The sequence below is a fragment of the Pseudopipra pipra genome, chromosome 16, assembly GCF_036250125.1.
Source record: "Pseudopipra pipra isolate bDixPip1 chromosome 16, bDixPip1.hap1, whole genome shotgun sequence".
NCBI lineage: Eukaryota > Metazoa > Chordata > Aves > Passeriformes > Pipridae > Pseudopipra > Pseudopipra pipra.
The window spans coordinates 12,330,115-12,357,432 of NC_087564.1; the positions used below are offsets into that span (position 1 = coordinate 12,330,115).

General features: G+C 42.2%; 2 protein-coding genes across 7 annotated transcripts in view; one reads left to right on the forward strand and one right to left on the reverse strand.

The window, feature by feature from the left end:
• IQCE (IQ motif containing E) overlaps nt 1-18,466 on the reverse strand; it is a 29,803-nt gene extending 11,337 nt beyond the window's left edge. For 3 of the 5 annotated variants that reach the window (XM_064673176.1, XM_064673177.1, XM_064673175.1), the window contains exons 1-21: nt 18,309-18,466; nt 16,508-16,555; nt 16,294-16,336; nt 15,260-15,400; nt 14,846-14,977; nt 13,809-13,879; nt 13,103-13,216; nt 12,458-12,508; nt 11,815-11,885; nt 11,514-11,586; nt 11,073-11,122; nt 8,379-8,536; nt 7,823-7,878; nt 7,302-7,510; nt 6,604-6,708; nt 5,749-5,851; nt 4,349-4,444; nt 4,083-4,106; nt 3,126-3,221; nt 1,973-2,103; nt 1,388-1,506 (exon numbers count right to left, since the gene is read on the reverse strand). In XM_064673176.1, coding sequence (XP_064529246.1) covers nt 1,388-1,506; nt 1,973-2,103; nt 3,126-3,221; nt 4,083-4,106; nt 4,349-4,444; nt 5,749-5,851; nt 6,604-6,708; nt 7,302-7,510; nt 7,823-7,878; nt 8,379-8,536; nt 11,073-11,122; nt 11,514-11,586; nt 11,815-11,885; nt 12,458-12,508; nt 13,103-13,216; nt 13,809-13,879; nt 14,846-14,977; nt 15,260-15,400; nt 16,294-16,336; nt 16,508-16,555; nt 18,309-18,350 — 1,933 coding nt within the window. In that variant the 5' untranslated portion in view covers nt 18,351-18,466. The other 2 variants (XM_064673178.1, XM_064673179.1) reach the window with 2 other exon arrangements.
• Nucleotides 18,467-18,713: 247 nt separating this feature from the next.
• BRAT1 (BRCA1 associated ATM activator 1) lies at nt 18,714-27,105 on the forward strand. 2 transcript variants are annotated; one of them, XM_064673174.1, is made up of 13 exons: nt 18,714-19,122; nt 19,487-19,641; nt 20,223-20,367; nt 20,763-21,135; nt 21,226-21,345; nt 22,479-22,570; nt 22,827-22,945; nt 23,393-23,579; nt 23,713-23,786; nt 24,355-24,457; nt 24,730-24,828; nt 25,835-26,013; nt 26,203-27,105. In XM_064673174.1, exons 1-13 carry the CDS (start codon nt 18,945-18,947, stop codon nt 26,932-26,934), a joined length of 2,556 nt encoding a protein of 851 aa, XP_064529244.1. In that variant the 5' UTR covers nt 18,714-18,944; the 3' UTR covers nt 26,935-27,105. The 2 variants fall into 2 exon arrangements, with proteins under 2 accessions (XP_064529244.1, XP_064529242.1); XM_064673172.1 differs by having other exon boundaries at nt 18,715-19,122; nt 20,220-20,367.
• The last annotated feature ends 213 nt before the right edge of the window (nt 27,106-27,318 follow it).

Genomic DNA, 27,318 nt, shown 5'->3' on the forward strand with positions numbered 1-27,318 from the left:
CAGTGACTGTGCTCTCTTGGGATTCACATGACCACGTTTCCCAGACAAGCTTCATCTTACACCCTTCTTTGGGTCTTAGAAGCACTAAGCATAATTAAGTGATTCTTCCTCTTTGGGTAGAATTTCACAACTGATTTACTCTAGGTTTACACAGAGCATGCCAATAATGACTACTGCAGTAGAGTTCAGGCAAAACAGGGTGCTGCAGCATTTTTTTTTTTCCTGGATACTGTCACTAGACATAATTAAGATCACTCAAAACAAACATCTTCAGAAGCAAGCACTACCTACTCCTTCACAAACTGGAATGTGCCTCTGAAAATAGAACATAGTAAAGTTTCTTAAACCATTTTCTTTCACTGAAGTGTGACCTCTGTTTTCACAACCCCTGCAAATCTGGCTTATTCCCCGTCTCCTATCTTAGAGAAACAGCCTCAGCTGCTTAAAGCATTCTCTGTTTCTGAGCAAGTCTGCAGGGACTGTCAGCTTTTCATCGACAAAAAACAAGTCAATGTTTCTCGGGTCACACTCAAAGTTGCTCTTTTTTTCCCCCCAACCGGTCCATGAAAGCCTAAAATATCCCACTCTGGATAGAACCAACCTTTTTCAATTTGTTTTTAACTCCTTTGAAGCTGCATGTCTGAAGCTGCCTTATCTGCAGCATTGTTTTGCCTTTCCCACTCAGGACTTCTAACATCCTCCTAAAAGCCTCTTTGGCTTTAACTCCATCTTCTCACAAACAGCTATAAAGAATTCAAGAAGAAAACCAAATGGCAGAAGAGCCATAAAAAAGACAGATTTTTCTCAGTTTGTATTACAGTAGTACTAGTTGGCAAGGTTATCCAGGACTTCATTTTTCCCCCTCGCTGCAGCAACTGAAGACTGCTGAAAAAAAACGTGACTGAACACACATGGCTGCCTAGGATGGTTCTTTTTACCAGTTGTCTGTCTGTCTTCTGCAGAAACTAAGTCAGGGTGGTGAAAACATTCTCAGCTTGTCTATGGCTAAGGGCCCAAAAACGTAGTGGAAAGTACCATCCTACAGCTACAGGGATGGGAGGGCTGAAAAGGAACTAGAGAGGCAATACAGGGGAACACCATGTTCCTCAAATAATTACCACTTGCACCAGAGAGACTTTCCAAACCACAGTTGTGACAAAAACACAAAGCACTGTGAGGAAGCTGGTAGTGGTACTCTCAGATCTTTTATTTTTTATGTAAGGAACTGCACGTGCCAGGATAAGCAACATGTCATTAAATTAAGCCCCACACACAGAGTACAACTGTGCACTTGCACATGTGTGTGCACGTGCAGATGTTCTCCATAAAACTGTGTGTGCACCCCCTCAAAACACACACACTTTTGAACACAGGGAAATGAGATTACCAGGAAGAGGCGACATGAGGACTGAAGGAGGTCTCTGGAGTGCTGCTGAGACCAGTTTCTTCTCCGTACTGTAAAGTGCAGAATCTGCTTTCTCACTTGGTGCACTGGACACAGAAGACCTGCAAAGAGACACACTCTAGTAAGCAAACCACTGCACTCTGCCTGAGCTAAGTCATTTGATGGTATTCTAGTTTACCCCTGTTCTTCCTCCACATAACCCTTAACTTGTACATGTCAGGGCTTCAGATTCATATATTAAGCAAGTGTACTAGCAATCTGTTTGATAGCAACAGCAACCTGTTTTTTTCCAAAGAGTAATTATTTTACTTTACTTCTACTCATTGCTATGGAAGAGAAAATGCAGCAGGATATGGAAAGACTCCTGTTGCTACAAAATTCCTTTTAGTTGCATGCCCTTTGACTTTTCTCAGGAGCAAGCTCTCCCATGTCTTTGTTGTAACAATGGCCTTGTTCTCTTTCTCTGCCAAGGAACCCACACTAAAATTCTGTTAAACAAATACTCCTCTCTTCTAATAAAACCAATTTTGCTACTGCATGTTGCAGAAATATCTACCCCTCACTTACCTCTCCTCAAGCAGAACTGTACGTGCTGAGTGAGCCCTGAAAACGGACTGAATGAACGTCACAATCTCATCTCTCTCCTCGCAATCAGAGGACAAGCTCAAGGAGTCTGACATGGAAGACACGCAGGAGTTCTGCAAAGCAATCAGATTAAAGAAAACTGACCTTTTACAGATTGCACAGAAGCTTGACAGAACCTTTCACAATCTTACTCCTGATTGTGAAAGTGGCAGCAGAACAAATATTCCCATCTTTTGGTCTGCAGTCTTTAAGGTTCTGTAGGACTAAATCAGCAGGAAATGCAAATCTGATCATCATGCAAGCTTTGAAGAACCAGCATTCAATTAATGAAAGAGCAGACACCTGCAAGGAAAGTTCATTTATTTTCCAGGAAGGAAATCTTTTGAAGATGAAGGAGGTAAAGCAACCTTCATAATGGATCTATCTTCTGTGCTATCAAGCAAAGTATTCAGTCCTACTACATGGGGCCAGTTTGCCAAAATAAAAGTAAAGTGCAACCAGGTGGACAACCTGGATGGAGAATTACAAATTAACTTTGGCCTGATAAAGGTCCAAAGGATGTTTATATAAATTGGCAAATCATTTACAGAAACTGAATGTTTAATTGGTAAGGAAATTTTTTCATATGCAGAACTAAATAATCTGAAGCAAGCTGAACATGACAGATGACACTAAGTCTTTGGTTGAGCATGGCACATCAGGACTCCTTTATTTTTCAATCTAATCAAAGATGCTTTCCAGATTCTTATTTCTGAACTTCAGTGACAAAAGTTTATCTATTACTACAATGATCCAGTAGTGAACACTTGAGAGCAAGTGAAGTTTTCAATAGCACTCTGAATTTAGGAATGCATTATTAGCTGATGGGAGAACCAGAATAAAAGAGACCCAATTACAGTTCACAACACTGAGAATTTATAGCTTTGCTTCTGAGAAAAAGTGAGAACTACAGAAGGTGGAAAAGGGAGCCCAGGGAACAAGCTCAGTATCTTCCTAGAATTACAGTGGAGTTGCCAACCACCACATTAAAACAACATCACCAGGTGATTCAGAGAATCAAGCCTGGAAGTGCAGTCCTTTACACTGCAAACTAAACATAATGGGATGTTGGGATACCCATTTGCCCCACAATTACCTTGTTGAGAGATTTTGCTTCATGGGTCCCATTATTCAGTAACAGTTTCTGTCGAGCTAAATGTCCTCTGAGAGCTGCCTGCAGCACCACAACTGCCTAGCAGGGAGAGAAGGAAGAAGATATTAGCTCCTTGGAAAGATAACCCACAGACATACACCTTTGGGGTCACCTCCAGGGTTTAAATTCCATCTGGGAGGTGCTCATGATTGCTCCTATCAAATGCAGGTAAGTTCCAAGTGCCAGCACCAACCAACACAGCAACATGCTCCCATTTCCATATTAGACTCTGGCTACCCAGTGGGCTCTGAGATGCTCTGGCACAATCAAAAAACCAAGCCAAGCCTGGCAGATCATTGTGGTGATAACACTGAATGTAAGTCTTTCCCCTCCACTCAGAGAGTTTACTGGGTTGTTGTCTACAAGAAGCATTTAGATGTAAAGACTAATTTCTGAAAGTGGGATTTTTAATGTTCTAGAAGAAACAAACACAAGATGCCACACTGGGCTATTGGAAAAAACAGTTTAATCAAAACCTTTCTGCAAAACATTTGCAAAAAGTGACTTTGTTTGACAAACTTGCCAATTTCTTCAGAATACTCCAAGACATTTCTCCTTAGCAAAAACTTCAAATCCTACTTCAAATCTTTCTGAAGATTCATCACAGTAAAAATTAAAGCATTATTAGAATTATCTAGTTTAGAAAAAAATTCCTGTCTGTCGGTATCAAAATTTTCAGAAGTACATTCATCTTGCAGAAGGTACTAAGCAAGGAAAATCTGAGACCAAAAGAGAATCACTGACAAGATATATGAAACACAACCAGGATGTCAGAAGGAAGATTATAAGCCAGCCTGAAGAACAAACATCACTGTGGTAAAACATCTTTGAAGTTATTTGTTTGCTCTTTGATACAAATTAAATCTGCTGTACTGTTTTGTTGGGTGTAAACAGACTCACCTCATCCAGAGCAATTTCTTCTTTCTGAAATGAAAGATGCTCATGTTAATGCCACAAGTATATATGAGCTTTATCTAATAAAGACATTCCAAATATTCCCCAACAATTAAAACACACAGAAAATACTTGATCCAACCCCCCAAAAAACCTCAAACAACAAACCTAAGGAAAAAAACCCTTTTCATCTTTTACGATATGTGGACAGATGGTAAAGAGTAAAATTCAGAGGGGCATGTCCTCGCTGTTCCCTGTTAGGACAATCTCACCTTGGTTTTGTACATCTTCCAGTGCCTCTGGATGATTTTGGCTGCTTGTTCTTCCCTGTGATCTTCTTTGCCTTTAACTGTGCAGACTGGTGAAGACTGCAAAGGAGAATCTTTAAGTTAGTACAGTCAAGACACAAAGCTGTGAGGGAGACAGGTTACTAATGACTCAGGAAAATCAGCACCAGAGTTCATCCTGCCTGCAGGGCAGGAGGAAGTTCAAGAGGAAACTCTTAGTTCTGAACCCTGCTCATGTTCAAACCCATCATCCAGATGACTGTTACAGTGAAACACAGTCCTGCCCCCTTTTCAGCCCTTAGCAGAGCATGGGAATGGAAAAGTTCTCATCTCCACATACTCCTACTTTTCTATGCGTTGCTAAGGCACAGCTAACTCACTGCTTTGTTGATCAGAAATGGTTTGTATGTTATGAACAGACTGAGAAGAAATGTCAGGTTACCTAATTTTGCAGTTCTCCAGGAAAGACAAGTATTAATTAACCAGGGAATTCTCTAATGTCTCATCCTGGCAACTGTAGCCCCATAATTATCTGCTTAAACTTACTGATTAGTTGGCCTTGTCTGACACTAAGCAAACAGAGGGTTTTGTGTAAGTTGGCATAACTCTACTCTTCTATCTTGAAGAAATTAATTAGAGGACAAAGAAAGAAACCAAGAACAAAACAAGATTTTGTTCCAGTTATTTCTTCTGAGGTGTGGTTGCATATTCCACCTCTCACCATTTGATCCTTTTGATCCCTAATTATCCCACACTAATTGTCACACCTCACTTGCCAAACAAAAGTTAGCTGCAAGTTTAAAAGACTAATTTAATTTATTGGTGTAAAATTTTAAATAGAGGAACAAGAGATTTTATAGACTCTAAAAAAACCTCTTGATTTCATGAAAAGGATTTATTTATAACCTAAAAATGCCGAGTTACAGGCTTAAGTTTAGCAAATGGATCATGTCATATTAAAAATGACAACCTACTATTAAAATGAGAAATTGGTAGGAACTTAGTGATAATTACAAATAATGGGAACATTTCAATAAATGGATGGTTACTGGCCAAGAATATATATAGTCTGCAGAGGAAAAAAGGAGCTGTTTGTTGGCTGTTTTTAAAGACTCGAGTTATTTGGTATTCAAAACATCCTCTAGCATCCATCAGCCTATAACACAAAAAAAGACTCTAAAGAATTGCACAGTATATCAAAAACCAGAACCCTCTTAAGCAAGTGGACATTTTTATTCATATTTTTTACTACATGTATTTCAGGGTCTATTTATTTTTAAGTGCAATCAAAATCCCCAGGAATAATTTCCCAGTAGTATTTAGTGAAATGAGCTTAACATGACTACACAAAAAACCCCCAAACCACACACACTGTGTGTCTGTACCTTATGAAGATTTTCCACTGTATCTTCTGCCATTTGTCTTTTCTCTTCCTCCAATTTTGACTCCAGTTTCTCTACTTTCTGTGTCAGGTTCTGGATTTCCTCACTATGGTTGGAAAAGTAAAGATATTTATAGCTAGAAGTTTTCTGATGTTCCTGCTTTGAAAATACTGAACCTATTTCATAACACTTGGTTGCTTTGGGCTTTTTTTTTTTTTTAAGGCCAAAATTGGAAACTTCTCAGGATAACAATATCTATTCTCATAGTAACAGACATGTAACATCAATTCTCAAGTTGTGACAGCACAGCCTTATTCTAAAATTAAGAAGTCCCAAGGTTACAGTGGTACTCTTAATACTATTAATAATACATCTAAATCTGCTACAGTTTCATATTTGTCAGTCAAACTCCTTTCTTACAAAACAATTATGAAGTCACCTTTTTTTGACACCCTCACACAGGATTATTACTCACAGTTATACAGAATATATGGAGCAACTGGAATGACACATTGGCAATGGTCTAGGAGCACAGGCTAAGGTAAAGATACCACAATTTTTCCTTAGAGAAAACATCTCTGAGCCCAACATGGTAGCTATTTCCATTTATCTTATTAATTTTTATTATAATTTAATTCTTATTTTTACTCTACTCCCTAGTCTTCCACTTCCTCTAAAATCACTCTACAGAATTCTTCCACTAGTAACTTACTGCTTTCCAAAACAGTTCTGCTTAAAAGAATTCCCAGCTTCTTGCAGTTCAGATGAACTCCTACGGATTTTGAGCCACTTCAAAAGAGAATTATACTTCAACAGTTTTTTGGTTCTGAAAGGATCTACTAACACAGGGTGTGATACCTTAAAGTCTGTTCTTCTGTACTCTTTTCTTCCATCTTACTCTGCCACTTCTGCAGCTCCAGCTCCACTTCAGCCTTAGCCTGCAGTAACTGCTTGATATCTGATCTTTGAAGGAATAAGGAAATCTAAGTGATACTTAGGGCATTCATGCTTCCACAAAGTAGTTATTTTTGTTTAAACTTCTAAATAAAATGGCTTTTCTCGAATTTGTAAAGTAACTAAATGCTCAATTTTTCCTTCTAAACAAAACAAAACACAAGCACACATTGTTCAGAAGGGAAAGGCCTCCTCCCATGCTCTCACTATGCATCTTCATTCCGAAGTGACACAGGACAAATCACGTTGAAAGAAACCCACAAGCTTTTACAGCACAATATACTTGCAAGAAGTGCTGCATAAAGAGACACAGAATCCATCAAAGGGTTTTCAGCGTGGTTGGCAGAAAAATAAGCCTTGAAAAACATGTGAGAAACAAGCAGAAATTCTCATTTTCCACCCTCTGACCTTTTTTTCTGCAACGTGATTTTACAAAGAGAGTAGGATTAGAAGAAGCACTTGAAATAAAAGCTGAAGGGACCCTCAAAATTAATTTTCTTGCTGAAAAATGTGAAGTACTTATTACATTATTTCATAACGTGATCAGAAATAATAATTCACACCTACAAAAGAACAACATCCCAGACAAGAGTCACACTTACTCTTTACTGAGTAGGAGATTTTGAAGTGCCTTCCTGTCACTCTTCAGTTTCTTCACTTCCCTTTGGAGACGATGACATTCCTCAACATGGTCTATATATTGGGGGGCTGGATGATCCAGGTCTACAGAAGGTGAAGATGCCACAGCAGGCATCTGTGATGAATCACTGTCTGCTGGTGACACCCTGGTGCTCTCCATGGCACATACTTTCTAAGCAGGATAAATTGACATGGAAAACACAAAAGAGAAAAAAAAGGGGGGGGGGGGAATTCAAATTTACTGTAAAAAACTTTTAGTTAGGCCATGAGAAAAGCTCAAATGAAAGTTAATTCTAAAACGTGCATCTATATGTGACAAATATGATCAAAGAAAACAGGGAGGAAGGGCACATGCTACAGACATCAGTTTACATGTGAGGCAGAACACACACAGCTGATACACTGAGCAGTGACATGCCAAGGAAACAAGCCAGTGGTTCTACATTTTCTGCTCCAAGACAGGTAAGGCCACACAACCACTTACTTTTTCCAGTTCCGAAATCCGCCTCACCAGCCTCTGTCTGCTCCACTCACTATAATCTAAACACAATAACAAAGCTTTAAACACATAGCTACATCAGTGGGTCAACATTGTTCTCGCTTTTTGAAACTTCTGTCCATACAGAAAGACCATCTGAAGACCTTTGAATGCCAACTTTAAATATATACCAATGGAAAAAGGAGAATGGGCTTAAAATATGCGACTTCTAAACCAATTAGCTCAGAAATCAATATAAACCATTCACATTCATCAGCTTTCAACAACTGAAAAACAGTTTTTCAGTGCAATGCTAAATCCTCTAGTGATTCCAGTTCAGAATTCTCAGGCGTAATAATAGAGGAGATGCAGGTCTGACTGGAGCAGCACATTCAGAAGTCAGACTCCTGTGAGGAAGTTCTCATTCCAACCTTTGCCACTCCCAAATCTTCACCTTTGTAATAACTCCCTTATTTCTACCACTGCAGGGTCCTGCTCCCAAACATCTTTCAGCTGTTACCTAAATCCCTTGTCCCACATTCACCAACTTTTCAGCACATACTTTTTGTTTTACTGGGAGGAGGAGAACTGCTCAGTACATGATCCAGATCTTCCTTCAGCCTTCGATTCTCAGTCTGCAACTCCTTGATGTTCCTGGACAATCTCAGGACAGCAGCATTCAGTGCCTTCAGTCGCTTCTGGGTATCTCTGCCCTCTGTACTTGGAAAAGGGGTCAAAACCAGAGAGTTAACTTTAAAGCACAGAACAAAGAACCAGCGTTAAAAAGAGTGGAGCAGCCTCACTATTCAAGTCAGCTGGCTAAGTTAATTGTCTCAGCTCCCCCCAGTAGCATTTCTCAACATCTTTTACTTGGGAAGTTATCTATTCTTTTAGCAAAAAAACCCATGCAAAGACCATCTTGCTCAACACTTTGATAATTGTTTTAATTTGCGTCAAAGGAAGAAGATACTTTAAAACTTTGAAAATTCATTTATTACTTTCACTTCCTCCCCCACTCTGTTTCATTAACACATCAACAAGGGTGCTTGTATGAGTGATGCTTATTTTGCTTTCTGCTTGTTTTGTTAACCAACTTTATCAAGCTTTACCAGCACCCTGAATCTGATTTAAAAAACACTTATCTTCAGTCAACTGTGAGACTCCTCCAAAAAACTGTTCAGCACAGAGACCTGCATGCTCTAAACTGCTGTTGTTCACCTAACAAACAACCTGAGACTGGGAGAGAGAGAGGGCTGGACACACATAGAACAACTCTCTAACAAATCCAACACACAAGTGTGTTTTCAGATAGCTGAGAATGCTGCTCTAATGTAAGAAAAACTATCCTTGCGTCTATAAACCCCAGAGAAATTTCTTCATGTGAGGTATGTTTCAATCAATCAGAGATTTGAAACAGATTTGAAGAATTCAGCTAACATGGGAATAAAAGACATCAGAAAAGGGAAATAGAAAAAAGAAAAGAGAAAAAGGAAAGCCTGCTATGTCTTATAGCTACTTTAAATATGAAATATTTGTTCTTCATTGCTAATGAGAAAAATCTTAAAAAAATTACTTCTAGAAATAAAGGTCTGAAATAACTGATGGATCTAGTTTTGGACAAATGCCACTACCAGTGACAAACACAGAACAGTTTGTGAAGGAATCTTACATCCCACCCACAGGAATAATTACAAGGTAAAGCAGGAGACAGCCTACAGTTGGTATATCAGAGTGAGAAGCTGAATTTGATCTCCTTTTTAGAAATTAAAAGGAAATGAAGACATAAAAAACCAAGGCTGTCCAGATGTCATGGATGACTGTTCATACAACTGTCCCAGGCAGGAGGAAAAAAAGAGTGAAAACCAAAACACAACACACCACCAAAACCAGGCAGAGACTGAAACGATATTAATCATAACCATACCACTGAGTGACACTATTTTAGACTCATCAAAACCTAAATTAAAGAAGTGCAGACCATTTTGAGGACTTGAAAGGCTGCCTAGTTTCCAGCTACAATTGAATTCTACAGCTTCACATATAAATAATCACACTTTAGCATTTACACTGAAAACAGGAGCCAAATGCCATTCACTTCAGCCAGAAATAATGTAGACAAGCATCATGAAAGAAACACTCTCCTACAATACTTTCTATGTGCCAGAACCCTGACCTTCAACATCATTTATTATTTCAGTGCTCGGCCTCTCCAGCGGAGACTGACAGTCACCTGATGGAGGGAGACTGCCCTGACCACTGCTTTTTGAAGCTATGAATAAATGAGGACAAGGAAGAGACCTGATGACTCATTTTCACCTGTAAATAAATTAGGTGTGATGGCTTACAGCCTCAAGAGGCTGGTCACTGCATGCTTGAGCCAAAAGAGAGAATTATTTTTTTAAAAACAGTGACAGAACAAATTGCAGTTTTCAAGCCACAAGTAACAGTGAATTAGGGAAACACAGGCAGTATAAATAATGACTCTAAAGAGTTCTCATATGTTTCTATCAATCTACATAATTACACCCAACATTAAGATGGTTGCCTGTAGTTAACATGAGGAAGTCAAGTATATTTTGAAGTGGTGGGGTAACAAATTTTCCTATCCCACCAGACACTCTTACCCTCTTCTGAGTTTGGACAACATGTACTTGCATTGATGCTTTTAATTTGTCTCTTACTGGGGCTTTGTCTTCTGCCTTTGTGCTTTGATTTTTATTGCTTCTATAGACTGCTCACGCTCACCACCACTGACACACCCACACACCAGTGACAAGCACAAGTTTCTCTCACAGGGACTTACTAGTCTGTCTGTCTGTACTAAAGAAAAATAATGTTTACTCCAAAAACCCTTTCTTTGCAGCACACACCCTTAGAGCAAGATGCAGAACTGACTCAAGAGTAAAATGCCAAACACCTAGTGAGTTTTTTTTCAATCACCAGTGATGCCAGAATACGTGTGATTATGGGGGAAGACGAATTTTATTTAAGAAATAAATTCTCAGAGCTTTCATGTACTTCTAAAATAGCTCTAGTATTTTTCCACATCCACAAAATGATTTATCTACAAGAAAAAAAACGTGACTGAGACATATGCCAAGGCTGTGAAGCCAACCAAATTAGTATCAAAAAGCAAATCCAGCAATCTAAATGACAAACTGTTCCCCTGTAGTAGTTTTCCATCAGCTACAGTAGTACATGAGTGATATATCAAACACATATATGCAAATATTTGCCTCAAAAGAATTAAACATACTTTTTCCTCATAGTCTCAGACTTTGCCAGGAGGAGTTGGAGGCGATGAACCTGTGAAATACAGATTCCATTAAGGAGCATTAGCAATGTCAGCTTGCACAGCACAGATTTATTCACTAGGTGAAAATCAGAACAAGACTTTGGGTAGTAGCAAAGGTAACAATGCTATCACTGAAAATCAGGCTACTGTTACATTGGCTTTCATCTTGACAGTACACTTAGGGATGTACAGTAGTTTCTTTATTTGCCCTTTTTAGTTAACATGCTCAACTTATTGAAGGAAAACATTTTTTCAGTACATGCAGTTGGAGCTATGAGAATATCTATGAAAATAGGTGCAGCTAAGCTGTAAGAAACCTATCTAAAATATTCCATTTATATTTGGACTCAACAACTGAACAGCTTCCCCTCCTGCATGCATTGAAGGACCTGTCAGACCTACCTCTTCATAGTAGGTTTCCATAGCTAACCTCACTTCTTCCAAATTGCTGGTCTTCATGTCTGCCTGGAATTCACTGAAAATAGAATACAAAAAATAACCCAGTCAGACCAGCAAAGACACTGCAATACCTGTTGGTTCACAGTTTCTGGGTGGGTGTTTTATAATTGCTAATACATTCTTGCAGTTTATTAAAATGTCTTAAGGAATATAAGAACACAAATGCAAAATAATGTGGATTTCCAATTTTCTTTATTAGCTCATCCAATTCATGCCTCTACTCCTTGTCCCCACAAAATCATACTTAATAGTGTTGTCTTTCTCCTTGCACTGCTGTTCAAGCTTGAGAATATTCTGCTTTAATCCACTGACCACCTACAGAAAGAACAAAACACTCATGAGTCCTTGAATAATCTGTCTCTTCACAGAAGTTCTATTCCTCCACAATCTTGCCCTGCCTTTATAAATTGTACCTAACAAGACATACTTATTCCTACATGCTTCAGTACTTAGTAATCATACATATCTGCTACCCCGTGAAAAAGAGAATGAAATGATCTAATGAAAAGATCTAATGAAATCAGATCCCTAATTTGTATCTGTGGTAACGTCACCATCTTAAGAATATTTATACACAACTGTAAAATAAAAACAACTTTGCCTATTACCTTCCTATACCTTTGCCTATTCAAAGCAGCAAATAAAAGGGAGAATACTCCCTAAACAGACTCAAGACAATGACAAAGAAAGCTCCCTAAAATAATGTTAATTCTAGATCTTTGTTACTGGTTGACAAAGCACCAGTACTTTACCTGACTACAGGGATAAAGGTTACATGATTCCCTAATTGCTTATTTTTTCTCTACTTCATTTTATTTTCAGTAGTGTTTCAACTTGGCAAGAGGAAGAAGGAAAAATGAAAGCAGAAATAATGAAGAAACCATTACCCATCCATTATCATTCTTCTTTTCTAATAAAGCTCGTGCCAGCTCAGAGCCCTGAAAAACAAGACAGAAAGCAAGTGACCAACCCTGCTACTTTGTTCTATTGCTGGATCTTCCCACAGAATTTTCCAACCTACTCATCTCCACAGTCACTTCACAGACCAAATTCTGAAGTCCCTATGCTCATTATTCAATATTAGCACATTTATTGTAGATCTGCACACAGAAAGTGACAGTCATGAGAAATTCAGTGGGATTCAAGTCTAAGTCTAACCACAAACACTTCTCAGCCTTGTGGGTCTGAAAATAAGGCTGCTCTTTTGCTTCCTGGTCAAGTCTCAGGACTGTATGCACTGGTCACCCTGCAAGAGGTTAACTCCTTTCTGCTCTCAGGCAAAATATTCAGAAAGTGGGCCCCTAAAGAGACAGCATTTTCATTGTACCTTCAGAAATTACAGGTATCTTTGCTATATGAAATTATTTCCACTGCATGGCATAATCTTCCTTGGAACTGAGCTGAGATGCACAAAAGAAATCCCTTCACACCAACCAGCCACCTCTCATATTCAAGCTCATCATTCCTAGGGGTCAACATGCAACAGACTTGCACTCTTCTGTCCCACTTCTATCCCCCCAAGAAATAGTCACCCTGGAAGGATCCAACAGTTGTTCAATCTGTTTATCCTTCCTATTGTTCTCCTGTTCCAGTCGACGGAGCTTCGTTTTCATTCGATCTCTCTCATTTTTCTGAGCTTGTATTGTCTAAGAGAGGGGAGAAAAATTGAAAGCACATTTCACACTTCAGAAATAGGAACACACATTTTGATGTCACTAACAATCTAATGATGATGGTGACAATGAAGCAAAAGAGAAAACAAACAACAGCAACAACAACGAAAAAATACCATCCCTTTGGAGCAGGGCTGACAGATCAGGGAGGTGACAGTCCTCATCTGTCATACACTGCACTCACCTCAGCAGACAAATTGTTAAAGTGTGATCAGTAAATGGGTAATGGACAGGAAGGTGAGGGGGAAAAAAAAGGAGGTGGGGGCAAAGAAATCAAAGGCAATGAACCTTTTTAGCATTCAGCTAGGGCCATGGTTGGGGCTCAGCACTGGCTACACTTCAAGGCTTCCACATCCAGCACTCGGAAGCATCTATCATACCATGAGAACAATGAAACTGCCTCAGTGTGACACAAGTTTTAGTTAAGCCTTACATTATAAATGCAAAAAATGTGGTGGATGTCCCAGTTGTAGAAACCAAAGTATTCTGGAGCAGTAAGGCCTGGGCACCTTCAGGTGGAGGAACAAGACTGTGAATTTTTCTGTGAGTATCAGAGAGACTGTACCTTTTTCAGTTCTATAATTTCATCATACATATCTTCTTTTTCTTTGTAGTCAGGAGTTCCAGGAACGTAGCCTACAGAAAGGGGTATGTAAAATAAGTAGATCCAAAAGAGGTATTTTTAACTTGTCAGGAATCTTACAGTTAAAGAAAAATATCTAGAACAGCACCAAACTGGAAACTAGGCTTTTTTTTTTTTCCTAGAAGAAAAATCAGCAAGGAAATTAATTTTAGAAATGGAGGTGAAATGGAAGTGTACCTATATGAAACTTCTGTCAGATTTTACAGCCAATTTCTCCTAATTACTTCTCTCTGGTGCTATATTAAAATATCCATCTCAAGAAAGATACAAACTCCACAGAAGACTGAAGTCTTCTCATCCCAACAAATCTATTATTTACAAAAGTTTTCTACAAGGTGCCCAGAATCCACTTTTCTCTGTATGCTTAACATGTGATAATCTATCAACTTCAAAAGTGGCCAGAAACTGTGTATTACCAGTAGAAATATAGGTGTCATTTTTAATGGAAGTGGAATTTTTAAGTTCACAGTTCTGCTTTAAGAAAAGCAGGATTAAAATTTGCTCTTCTCATAAAACTCATTTGATCTTAACGTCACAACCACACGATAAAACACTTTCTAGAGAAGTGAAAGGAGTCAATTACACAGAATTTCAGGCAAGCAGATGGTTTCTATCAATGGTTCCTAAACTATGTTTTGCAAAGTCACAATAAATTGTCTACAGCTGTCCCATTGAACCATATTATACTTGCAACATTTTGAGCTGCAAATGCATGGCAATTTGCAGAAGTTCTGAAAGCTAACAGTGATTCATTGCTCAAAAAAAAAAAATAATTGGAAACCCCTGCCTTAACCAATTTAGAAATTTCAAAAAGTATCCCAGGGATGATACTTTGACACATATATTTTAACCAACTGAAATGGCTCTGGCTTTATTGAAGCAAAGATCTTAAGCAATGTGTGTTTTTACAGAGGAAAAATATCATTAACTTTTATCCACCACACCACTGCAGACTTTACCATTACTAGAAGAACGAGAATGTTTTGGCTTCTTCATTCCTAGAGCTTCCTTCAAATATTCTGGAGTGCTACTGGAAATGTTGGTTCGCATATGCCCCACGTCAACATCTGATTTCAGAGGATGGCTCACTCCTGCCAACAAAAATGGAACAAAAATGCAAAAATCAGGGCTAATTGTGAATTAAATGTGTGGATTTATTCTGAGCAAATGCAACATAGAAAGCTCCAGATGCTGTTAATTTTTCCCTCTATAAATTCCAACACTCAAGATCAGATAATTTCAACCTCCCAAATAAATAATACTGAAATGACTTCCTATGCAAACTTTAATCAAATACAACTCTATTTTTTAAGAGTTTATACGTTAAGCTGTCCACAACACCCAATATGCAGATCTAATTTCCATACTATTACCTTGTTTCAGTGATTCCAGCCACAGCTGCCTTGGCTTTTTTACAGCTGCACTCTCTGAACATGCACTGCCCGTTCCCTGCAGAGATCGCCAAGCTGCAGCTTTTTTGGGATACAGTTGTGTGCTAGAGCTGTAGGGAGACTCTGGAGCAAAAGAAAACATCTTAGTGCTGCCTTAAGGTCACAAAAATTCTTGTTGTCTTGTGCTTCAAAGTTCTCAGACACAGTCCTAGTACTTATAAAATTAGAATTAACAGTGTACTACATCCTGGCTTGTACAGAGTAACAGGACACGCACCTAAAAAAAAACCAAAACCTAAAAACACTGTGTAGAAAAAATAGAATTCCAAAAAATGAAGAGGCTTAAAAAGAGGCATAATGACAGTATGATTCTACACATGGAAATATTTACATGTCCAGTTTGGATAGGCAACCTTAAGATACCCCCACATCTAAATTAATGTTGTTAACAACACTTTAAGGTAAAGTCTTCTTTGAAACTTTGGCTTTTTAGGCTTCTTTGGAAGCCTAAAAAAAGAGTTAAATGGAAAAGTATAGCAAGAAACAAACTTCAGAAAAGAAAAGGACAAAACCCATATTAAAAGTGCAGATCTAATAATAACATTGTACTTCTAAGGTTATGTGAATAAAAACCCCACCAACAAACCCAACAAATGAAACAGAGAACTGCTAAATCCACACACACATATCTACTGGGTGGTAGGGAGCTCCAGTAATTCTACATTGCAAGTATCAGCATTTCTCCAAAACTACAATAAGAAATTCAGAATATTTGCCAATAGAATGAATAACATGATAAAAAAGTAGCTTATGCTGGAGAATCAAGAACTACAGCTATTCCATAAACTTCAACATTTAGCCTATACAAGTAGAACTTGTCAGGTTTCAGAACAAATCTCAAATAGGTGTGCTCTGCACACAGCAGTGAATAATTCTGAAGAGAAGAACAAGATGTTGTCTCAAATAAATACTTCAGTTTCTGTGAACAGCAGAAGGCAAAATTTTGCAACACTTACTTGGTGACTTGGGAGGCTTGTGAAAAATCTTCTTCTTTAACTTCTGAAAGAGAAACATATTTTTATGATTGAAAATATTCAACTCTTAAGATTTCTGCACATAATCTCAAAAGAAAAACAGAAGCATTAAGTATATGCAGATTTGGCCACATCCATGAAGGTGGTGCCCACTGAAGTTTGATGCCACAGATAAATAGCTGACATGAAAACTCACCATTTCTGTGTCTGACTCACAGGTTATCACAGACAGGCTGTCATCTCCCTGGGAAAGACACAGGAACTGTGACATCTGCTGCTAAACAACTGGTTATAATACACATCCAGAAAACTTTATATCATTTACTATCACAACAAAGTGAGAGTGCAATAAATCCAAACAGTAAATGTTGTCACCGGATCCTCTGTTTCTCTTCCATTTAATTTCTCAAATGTCAAATGGATGAGATAGGAGTTTTCAATTCTTTCTGATAAAAATAAGCCATTTGTCAAAACCACTTAAGTTGCTGAGAGATGGTTGTTGCAAATCCCAGCATCACTTGCTGTAACACAAACAGTCTTGTGATGCTGTGCAAGTCACTTCAGTCATGAACCATCACAGAATGGTTTGGGTTGGAAAGGACCTTAAAGATCATCAAATTCCAGCTCCCCTGTCATGGGCAGGGACACCTTCCACCTGAGTCACAGAGACTTGTGCACTGCAGTGCACAGCTGAACCTCCAGCTGGTTCTGCCTGAATTTCTCCACCAGTTAAGCTGCAACTCATTCACCTGTTCCCTTCCCCACTCGTTTGTCCTACCCTTGCCATGCTGTGGGATGGTTCAGTTCCCACATTCAGCTGGAGAAGTGATCAGGCTGAGGGAAAAAAACTCAAACCAAAGAAGATGACAAGTTTCCCTGCTTCTCAAATGTAACCATATTCAGAGCAGAATGGAAATTTCCACTTTGCTTTCAAGTTATCTGGATGCATTCTGCCCTCATAAAGACCTTTTCCACTTGCTGCTGACTCCATGGCACTCACAGCACCATTCTTTGGACAGATGCTGATCCGTGTCTGTCAGAGGCAGGGGAGGGGGTGAAGTGTTTTTGAGAACCCTGGTTGGCAGAACAGGAGTAAGGATTCACCACAGAGCAGGTAAAACAACTTTCTGTGCTGGCTGAGAGGAGGCAGGTCTGTATCTCACACACCATGCTACACAGTTTTTAATTTCCTGAGGTGATGCTCCTTGCAGCACACTGATTATTTTTGTTATTTTAAGGCCTCTCACTCTGAAATATCTCTCTCCCCAATTGCAGCTATCACACTTGGAATCAGAGAATGTGGAAGGCACTCAGCCCTGATAAATGGTAAATAACAAAACATTCACCAGGACACAAACATGCAATAACAAACCCATCCCTGTCCTTGGAAACCTTCACGACCTCTTTGCTCCTGAAAAACTGGCCCAACTAGAGCCACCCACGACAGGCAACAAAGGAACATGGGGGCTCCCAAAGGGGCTAAAAATCTCCACCTGGCTGCTGAAGGGGTGGGAAACGAACACCAACACAGAATCACAGGATCAATTGGGTTGGAAAAGACCTCTGAGATCACCGAGTCCAACCTGTGACCGAACACCACCGTGTGAACCAGACCATGGCACTCAGTGCCACGCCCAGTCTTTCCTTAAACACCTCCAGGGACGGTGACTCCACCACCTCCCTGGGCAGCCCATTCCAATGTCTAATCACCCTTTCCGAGAAGAAATTCTTCCTAATGTGGAAACTAAACCTGCCCCGGCGCAGTTTTAGACGATGCCACCCCTACGCCGTGCCATGGACCGGCTAGGGAGACAGAGGCAGGACCCAAGAGTCTCTCGGGCTGGACATGGACCAAGCCATCCTCCTCCCACTTACTGAGGGGGCTTTGTCCCGGCCCCGAGGGAGGGCTTCGCGGGCAGGGCCCGGGCTGAGGCAGGCCTAGACCCGGGGCCTCCTCCTCCTCCTCCTCCTCCTCCTCCCCGCCGCTCACTCCTTACCAGTTCCCCCTCCGCTGCCGCCTCGTCGGCCCCGCGGGCCATGTTGGGAGGGCGGCGGGGAGGCCTCACGGGGCGGCGGGGCGGCGGGGGCCCCCTCGGGCCGTGTCGGGGCTGGGGGCGGCCATGGCCCCGCGGCGGCACTTCCGGGTCGCGGTAACCATGGCAACCGCCGCGAGCCGGAGAGAACGAGCGCCCCCCTGCGGCCCGGGGTGGCGGCGCATGCGCACAACATCGGCGCGCCTGAGGGCAGCGCCGGGCAGGGTTCGGTCTGTGCGCGGAGCGCGAGTGACACCAAGCGGCGCCGCGGGGCGGGAACGCCGGCGGGCGGCGGGACAGCCCCTGCCAGGGCTCCGCTCCGCCAGCGCGCCGGGAGCTCCTGACGAGCAGCGGAACAACCGCGAGCAGATTGCGCCCGGGTCCCGCACTCACCGCCCGCCCGCGGGGCGCGCGAGCTCCACGCCCCCACAGGGGCTAGGCCACGCCCCCCGACCGAGCATTGGCCACGCCCCCTTTGCGACACTCGCGGTGCGGCCGCGCCGGGGCCGGTCCCAGTGCTGGTCCCTGTTCCTGTCCCGGTGCCGATCCCTGTTCCTGTCCCAGTGCTGGTCCCTGTTCCTGTCCCGGTGCCCCCCGGCCATGTCCGGCCCCCAGTCCTGGTTCGTGGCCCGGGCCCGCCGCCGCTTCGCCATGACCCGCGAGTGCGCCGTCCTGCTGCCCGGCGTATGCGCCGCCCTGGCCGACCCGCGGCAGCCCGGCCTCGACGACACTTGCCTGGAGAAGCTGCTGGACTGGTTCCGCAGCCTGACGTGGTTCGGTGAGCGCCGGGGGCCGGGCCGAGGGGAGGGAGGGCGGCGGGTCAGCACCGTGCGGGAAGGTCCATCACGAAGTGATTTGGGTTGGAAGGGAATTCTGGGGATCCTGCAGTCCAGTCCCCTGCCAAGGCAGGGCCACCCAGAGCAGGTGACACGGGAACGCGTCCAGGTGGGATTTGAATGTCTGCAGAGAGGAAGACTCCACGACCCTCTGAGGTGCTGTCCCCTCGGAGACACCTGAAAACGCTGGGCTTGGACCCAAATTCCTCAGTTCTAACAGTTGTGAGGGGTTACCTCAGCTCAGGGAATCACCTCAGTGGGAGAGGACAGTCCTGGCAGTGACCTGCTGTTCTCTGGCACCACTAGACCCGACTGTGGAGCTGGTGCAGGACAACCCGTGTCTGACAGAGCTCATCAGCTCCGTGCTGGCCCTGCCCGAGCCCAGCCCCAGCATCCTGTCCTTCACCCTGCAGTTGGCTGGGATACTCGCTGCCTCTGAAAACCGCTTCCAGCACCTGCAGGTGAGTCAGCTACCTGGGATTATGGGATAACTCTGCCTCCGAGCAGTGACTGTACAACACTGAATCCCTGGACTGATCCTGTAGATTTAAACTGCACTAACATGTCATTTTCCCTCTATAGTAGGTTGACAGGAAGTTTCTGATTCTCTGCAAAAATGAGAGAGCTTTATAAAGCCCTACTTTCTACACTAAAATACATTTATAGTACAAAACCCAAAAGGCTTCGTTCAGGGAAGAGATGTGTATAAGTGCATAGAGCAGTCTCATGGAACTGATAAGTTCTATTCAAGTTCCATTCCATATAAGTTGATGTATACCAACTCATGATATACAGAAGTTGTCTCTAGCACCTGAAAAACAAGCAGTTTTGGTACTGAACAACTCTGTTGCTAAATCCCTGAGAGAGCCATACGTTGAGTTTAAGCCTGGCATTCTGAAATTTTTCTATTTTCGTGGTACTTCTAGCAAGAGAATCTTTCACTACACTCGATACTCTTGACCTGGAGGACAGAGCAGCCTCCTCCCTCCCCTTTAGCCCCTCTGCTCACCGTTTCCTCTGTGTTCTGCTCTGGCCTCAGCAGGAGAAGCTGCTGGGGAGGCTGTTTGGCCAGGACGGGCCCCGGGGCCGTGCAGTGTGGGAGGACGCGTCGGTGCGCAGCGGTTGGGTCAAGGGAGTGCACAGCATGGTGCACCACCAACCTGCCCTGCACTTCCTCTGCAGCGGGGGTGAGTACTGCCAGCTCTGCTAACTCACTCCCCAGATTCTCTGTGTCCCTTCCATTCCAGTCAGGTGTTTGCTCAGATGTCAAATTCCAGTTGCTCACATGTCAAATGAGCGAGACGAGTCTTCATTTATTTAAGAGTTAAAATAAGCCATTTGTCAAAGCACCAAAGTCATTGAGGATCTGCAAACAGTTTTCTTATTTTGTTTGCTTATTGTTAAGGACTGGCTGACTTTGAGTAGAGGCTCCAAAATAAAGGATAAGAAACTCCACCACCACCATTTAAAGCTGTGTGGTACCTGAGTTAGAGTCACACGTGGCTGGAGTTCAACAAGGCTCCACCTCACCATAGGAACGCCGTTGTTTTTTCCTCCAGTGACTTGTTCTGTTTTCCCACAGGAGGCATGGACGTGATCTTCACTCTGCAAGGGGATCCCAGCCTGTTTGTGGCTTCAGCTGCCAGTCAGCTCCTGGTGCACATGCTCACCTTCTCTGTAGAGTCTGAAACATCTAAACCTCTCAGCCCAAAGGACTGTGAGTGGCCAGCGTGTGCCCAGATGATTAAAAAGCACGTGGAAGATTCCCTTCAGTCCGGCTCTGCCTCTCACATCGAGCAGTCACTAAAGCTGTTAATCAGCTTATTTGGCAGTTGTTATGCTGCATGGACTGAAGTGCTTTGGTCAGACATAGCAAAGCAAATAGAATCCTTTCTGATGGAAGAGACTCTTCAAGCACAGCACATGCTGGCAAACCTTTTGCTTAACGTGGCACGGTAAGGATCTGGCACCTTGCATCCCGTGGTCAGATATATCTGTTTTCCACTGTGTAATAGGATATATAACTTACACTTCTTTCTTCTCAGGTCCCCTGTGTTTTGTGACTCTGAAGGCAGTTTTTGGGCATTAGTAACTTCTGCTCTGGAACACCTAACCCCAGTACAAGCATGTCCTTTGGCAGTGGGACTTCTGAAGCTCTGCAAATGGTAGGACTTACTGCAATGAAATTTTTACACTCTGCAGATGTTTCTGTACTAAGATCTCTGCTGTCTTTCCAGGAACTGTTTTTGTCCTCACTGCATTTTCTGTTACATTGTTTAATATGTGAGACTGGTTGGCAAGAGTCACGCCAGTAACTAACAGACTTCAGACTGTACTGATAGTAAGGATAATATAGTTTCAAAGAGAGAGAGATTAAAGGAGCCAGTAGCTTGTAATGTGTATACTCTTGCATCTTACCTACAGCCAGCCAATTCCAGGAAGAAATAGCAAACTCCAGTAACTATACTGCCAAGGTTGACTGAGATGAACACAATTTGGCTGCCTGTCAAATCCAGTAGTCTGTTCCATTTTCCCTTTCACAAAAACCCTGGCTAGTGTAAGAACTTTCACTCTGTCCAGCAGAAGTAGGGATCTGGAGACTCTGGAGACAGTTGTAGAATAACTGAAGTTAGAAAGAACCTGTAGAAGTGATCTAGTTTAACCTCTTGTTCAGTGCAGGGTTCACTTCAAAGACAGGTCAGGTTGCTCAGGGCCTTCACCCTTCAAACATCCTCGAGGATGAGGATTCCACAGCTTCTCTGGGCAACCTGTTCCAGTTCCATTTCACTATGAAAAGTATTTTCTGTGTACCCAGTTGGAATCTACCTTATTGCAATCTAAGATTCACATCTTGTGCACCTCTGAGAAGTCTGCCTGCACCTGCTCCATAACTGCCCTTTAGGTAGTGAAAAAGTATCAAGGAATCATCAGATGAATACAGCATATACAGATTCTGGTTTACAGGCTAAGTAACACTTATGTTTTAAGATAGAAGGACACCATTTTGTTGACAAGAAACACTTCCCTCTCAGCCTCCTTCTTACACAGGATCCCACTCTCTATTTGCATACCTCGATAAAGCTCCTTCTAAATTCCAGAGCCATTTCTCCTCTGCTTTCAGTTAGCAAGGGAAGCTCGGAAGAAGGCTCAAATTGTGATACTGCTTCTGTTGCTCTGTCATTGCTGGCTTGGTTAAAAGCCTGCATAAAAATCATTATCCTGTTCAGAATTTGGGGGCAGACATTTGGGAAGGAATTGAAGTGTTCTTGTTTTGGTAACTGCTATTTCCTCCTTGAAGCCCACAAGATGTGAGGATTCAGGCACTGACTGTTCTACTTCAGCCAATGGACTGTATTTTGAGAGCAGCCTCCCAGCCTCTGGAATATGCAGGTACAGTTGTGAGAGAAAAGTTAGAGGCCAGTCTGCTTGCCAGCATTTCAAGGGTCTGGTGCAGGCAAAACTGGAGGTGAAAGAGTAGAACAAGTCAAGGACAGTAGCAGTGTTTGTGATAAAGTGCAGCATCCTACTGACAGTTGCATTTGAAGGGATATTCATACTACATCACTGAATATCTTGATTAACTTTGAAAATCACAGTCTTTTGTGCTCAATAACAACTCGAGCTCTTCCCTTCTCTGGTCCTCTAGGTTTGCTGGATGAGTCTGTTAGTGATCCTGTCACTGTTGAAAGTCTTCTGTCCTCCAAGACATCTTGTGCTGGTCTCCTGTGTCAGACCTTGGCTCACCTGGAGAAGCTGCTGTCTTTGGTAACGTTCAAAGAGCGGAAAAAAGCCTGGGGATCAAATTGGTCCTTGAAAGACAGTGTTAAGATTGGTTGCAAATTTTTTCAGTAGAGCTTTAATAGAACATGGAGAGGAGTTGACAGTGAGGGCTTCCATAGATTAAAGAAATTAGCAAATATTAGCAAAAACCTTTCAAATATGAAAACAGAACAATACTGAGGCTTGTAAAGAAGGACTGCATGTAAGTTCTAAATCCATCTTCACAAGCTTTGTTACCATACCTCCTACTGCAATTATTGATGCAGTGAAAAAAAACAAAGTTAATGTTTTTGTGCTTCTTAACATTGTGCTACCTTAAGAACCCTCTAGAAATTGCAGATTTCACTCCTTCCTGACCAAAAACTCTTTGTACACACTTGGAATTTTTGCAGGAAACTCTTTTCTTTTTTTTTTTTCTTTCTCACCCATTAGAAACATTTAAGAGTGGATTTACCCTATGTGTCCTTGCTGCGCTCTCTCATGGCAATATTACAATTCTGTAATGGCCTCCTGAGTCCTGCTTCCCCTCTGGGAACCACAATAAGCCGAAACTTGATCAATTGTTTCAGGGTGCAAAAGTCAGCTCTCGATGTCCTTGCAGCACTCTCAGAGAAAAAAGGTGAGTTAATCATCGCTTTCTCCTCCAAAACAGTCTTACAGTCCTGAGTCTTTCTGTATTTCAGCAGTTGAATTGGGATTGGGATGCTCCTTCTCTCAGTGTTGGTCCTTTAGTTTTGTTTTCTCGGTTTCAGGCTGTGACACACTCATAGGAAGTCTATTTGATGTCCTTCTGGCATACCTGGAGAGTCCAAACACCAGCCCTACTGTGAGTGCAGAACTAAGGACACATCCATATCTAATAGCTTGCCCTGGTGGGATGTAATCCTGAGAAATTGTCTGACCATGGTTGTTTCTTAGCACAGTTTGTATCAGAATATGTAGGAGACTTGTCTTGGTTCTGGATGGCTTGGGAAATAGCTAAAATTGTAATGAGAGAGTAACTGAGCAATGCATTGAGTGTCCTTGAGAAGACAGGAGCCATCACATCTAAGAGTAGCACTGACAAACTCAACCTGACACGGCCATGAAGTACTGAATTCTTTACATAAGGGAATTTGTTTTCTTGCTTTGTCTTGTTCAAATGACTCCAATGAGAACTGCAAATCAAAAGCTGGAGGTACTTCAGAATAATAAGTTGAGGACAGGCATTTTCTGCGTGCTTGTTAGAAATTATATATAAGCACTACTTATTTGTGGCTTACTTCTTTGTAAGTACTCATTTAGTCTGAGAATTGCTCCGTAAGTTTAAGGCTAAAATGAATTTTACTTCTAATGGCATAAAGGCAACACTGCCTCCTCCTGTAGTAAAATAAATCTGCTTTACATTGTTTCAGGTTCTAAAGAAAGCCTTTCAAGCTACATCCAAGTGGTTGGTGCGCTTGCAGGAACTGTCCTGCTCCAACAGTCAGTGCCAACAAACTGAGAAGATTTTGGAAGGTAATTAAACTATTTGAGACAAACAGCAGCTAGTAGTATATATGAAATCTGCTCTTCCCTGCCTATCCTGCTCAAAGCACTTAGGATTGACTTGTTCGCAGTTATGTTAAATTCAAGTTTAGCTGCCCAAATAGTGCTTTGAAGCACTCTGGTAGAAGCACAGAGCAAAAGGGATTGCATCAGACAAAGGGATGTGGAGGTTGTACAGTGATGGCTTCAGTAAGGCTTGTTACCTTTCATGTCCATTCAGGCTTGTCACTTGGCTTTTACAGATGTGTTTGTGGTGCTGCAGAAGCGTTTGTGCAGTCCTTGCTGGGAAGTAAGAGATTCTTCTCTGGAGTTCCTCACTGCCATAATTAAATGCTTGAGAGGTAGGTGCAAAGATTTAACAGTTCAGATTGAAAGAGTACTTCTTTTAATGTTGTGAAAGTCAGTCGGGCTGGTAAAGCATCTTCTGACCTGTAACTGGAGGGCTAAGAAAAGAAAGAAGTGTCAAGATTTTTACTCTTAGATCATGATCAAAATCTGACAAAAATATTAATAAACTTATCCTGCTTTTCTGTTGAACTCAGATTGCTGTGCCTGCCTTAATGGCAGTTTTGGTGAGTTAAACTGAAGGGTGTTGAGACATGTATGTCAAGGCAGGTGACAGTGCTTAATGGCAGATAATACTTTCCCTTTTTTCAGTTTGCTCTGCAGTGGAGCCTGGTTTCTATCAGCAGGCTGGGGGCTGGGCTTTAGAAGGCTAAAAACATAGACCTGCTTTGCATGCTCTGGATTATTTACTGGTTTTCCACTTTACTGCTAGCTCAGGCTCTGCAGCAGGTAGCACTGAAGCAATGTTAATTTTCCTGTGGTACCTCAGTGATGGTGGAAGTTGTCGACTGCCGTTGTCCCCAGGTCACAAAGGAAGCATTCAGCACACTCAGCTGCATTAGCAGTTTACCCTGCAGCCCCTCTAAGTGCTGCTGTTCCTTTTGTTTTCTCTGCCACATGCCTTGACAACAAGAAAGGAGGACTACTTTTTCTTCCTTTAAACAAAGGCATAAGTTTGATGAGGCTCAAACCATGTCCCCGCTTGCCTGCAGAAAGTTTTTTCTTGCTGCTAAAACAACTGTAAGTGCAATTTTCCAAGTTCCAATGTCTAGCAGAGCTTGACTGAAAGTCACCAAGCTGCTGGGAAATGGGGAGCCTGACACAGAGCATCTGTGCTCTTGTGAGCAGCTGCCTGGTCTCTGCAGAGGCTCGTCTCACTGGCAGCTGTCCCTGCAGGCAGTGGGCATCCTTGTATGACGCAAAGAGCTGTTTGCTTTGGAAACAGCTTCATGCTCAGAGAGAATAATGCCCCACTTCTTTGGCTTGCTGTCTTGTTTACAGACCAGGATGGGTTCAGGCAGTGTCTGCTGTCCTCAGAGGTGCCAAGGCTTACAGAAAATCTGCTGGAGGATCCAGAGAGCTACGTGCGGGCGAGTGCTGTGACTGCTGTGGGACACCTGGCCTTCGTTACTTACTTTGCTCCGGAACCACCTGTAGCAGGGAATCAATATAACAAAGAGGTATGATAACTTCCTCTGCACAAGCAGAACTACCCATCAATGCACTGCTGTATTACTTATAACTTTTTTTCACAAGTCATTTGCAGGCTCATGCAGGCAGATTTAACAAGATTTTGTACTTCTGCTGTTCTTGTTTCTTTGCATGTTTCTCCCCTCACTGTGCTTTCTCTTTTGTCTTTTTGCATCTAGAGCACTGTAGCAAAGCTTCAAGAAATCTTGTCAACAGACTCTGAGGGCTTTCCTAGGAGGGCTGTGATCAGCATCTTCACCAAGTGGCTGAGAGAAGGCTGCACAGCTCAGCTGGAAGACACAGAGCAGTTCGTCTCTAGAGTCATCCAAACTGTGGAGCATGACTTAGACTGGGAAGTCAGACTTGGTGGTTTGGAACTGGTTGAAGTTTTCTGTAGCCAGACCATTTGCCAGCTTGGCCTTTCTGAGTGCCCCTATGCTCCTGTCTCCTCTGCAGTCACCAGTTCCACCCCTCAGAACGAGCTGCTGAGGGTGTTCTGCCGAGCAAAACTGTTCGGCTTTTTGTTTCGATCGTTGTGTGACTGTGACAAACCAGTGGGGCAGAGAGCCTGTGACATCCTGATTGGCCTAAGAGGGAATTTCTATCCAGTGAGTACTTTGGAGAATCCACAAGAGATTGAAGATTCACCTGCAGGACGTGGCATTGCCTGGTTACAGAGGACACTAAGACAGGGTTCTCTGGCCCAGAACTTTCCCACAGATGGTGGTAACGGGGTGGATTTTCAAGATCCAGAGAGCATGATGGTAGCTTTGGGTGCAATAGACTTACTAGAGCTACATGATGAGCTAAATAAAAGTAGTGACCATGTGGAAGAAAGCCCTCAGTCCCTCTTACAGGACATCCTTGCTACTATGGGGACAATAGAGGAGAATGAAATCGACTGTTACTGAAGACATTTCTTGCTCTGAGGGAGCAGTGCTTAAGCAGTTTTCTTCTGGAGGAGAAGGGTGGTTTTGTTAGCTGTTAAATGGGTTAGAAAATCTTTGCTTTAATACTGATGATTTTTTTTTGTTAAAAAGTGTAGTTTGCAATAAACGGTGGTTTCTTTTTCAAAGTAAAAACATGAGAATTGCATTTGTTCTTTTTTTTAAGTTGTGTGTCTTTTAAGAAAGCACCTGACCGTGCCTCTGTAAGGAATCATTTGAAAAAAACAAAACAGTGACTGAAAACAAGTTGTGGGCTCCTTTCAGAGCAAGAGTAGCTAAAACTGATGAAGACTGGTTTTGACCTTTAGAGCAGAAGGTGGGATTTAAGGAGCAAAAAGCTGATCATCC

Coding starts and splice junctions, on each gene's coding strand:
- BRAT1 (XM_064673172.1), top strand. CDS start 18,945: ATGTCCGGCCCCCAGTCCTGGTTCGTGGCCCGGGCCCGCCGCCGCTTC. Junction 20,368..20,762: donor GCACTTCCTCTGCAGCGGGG/GTGAGTACTGCC, acceptor GTTTTCCCACAG/GAGGCATGGACGTGATCTTC. Junction 21,136..21,225: donor CTTTTGCTTAACGTGGCACG/GTAAGGATCTGG, acceptor CTTTCTTCTCAG/GTCCCCTGTGTTTTGTGACT.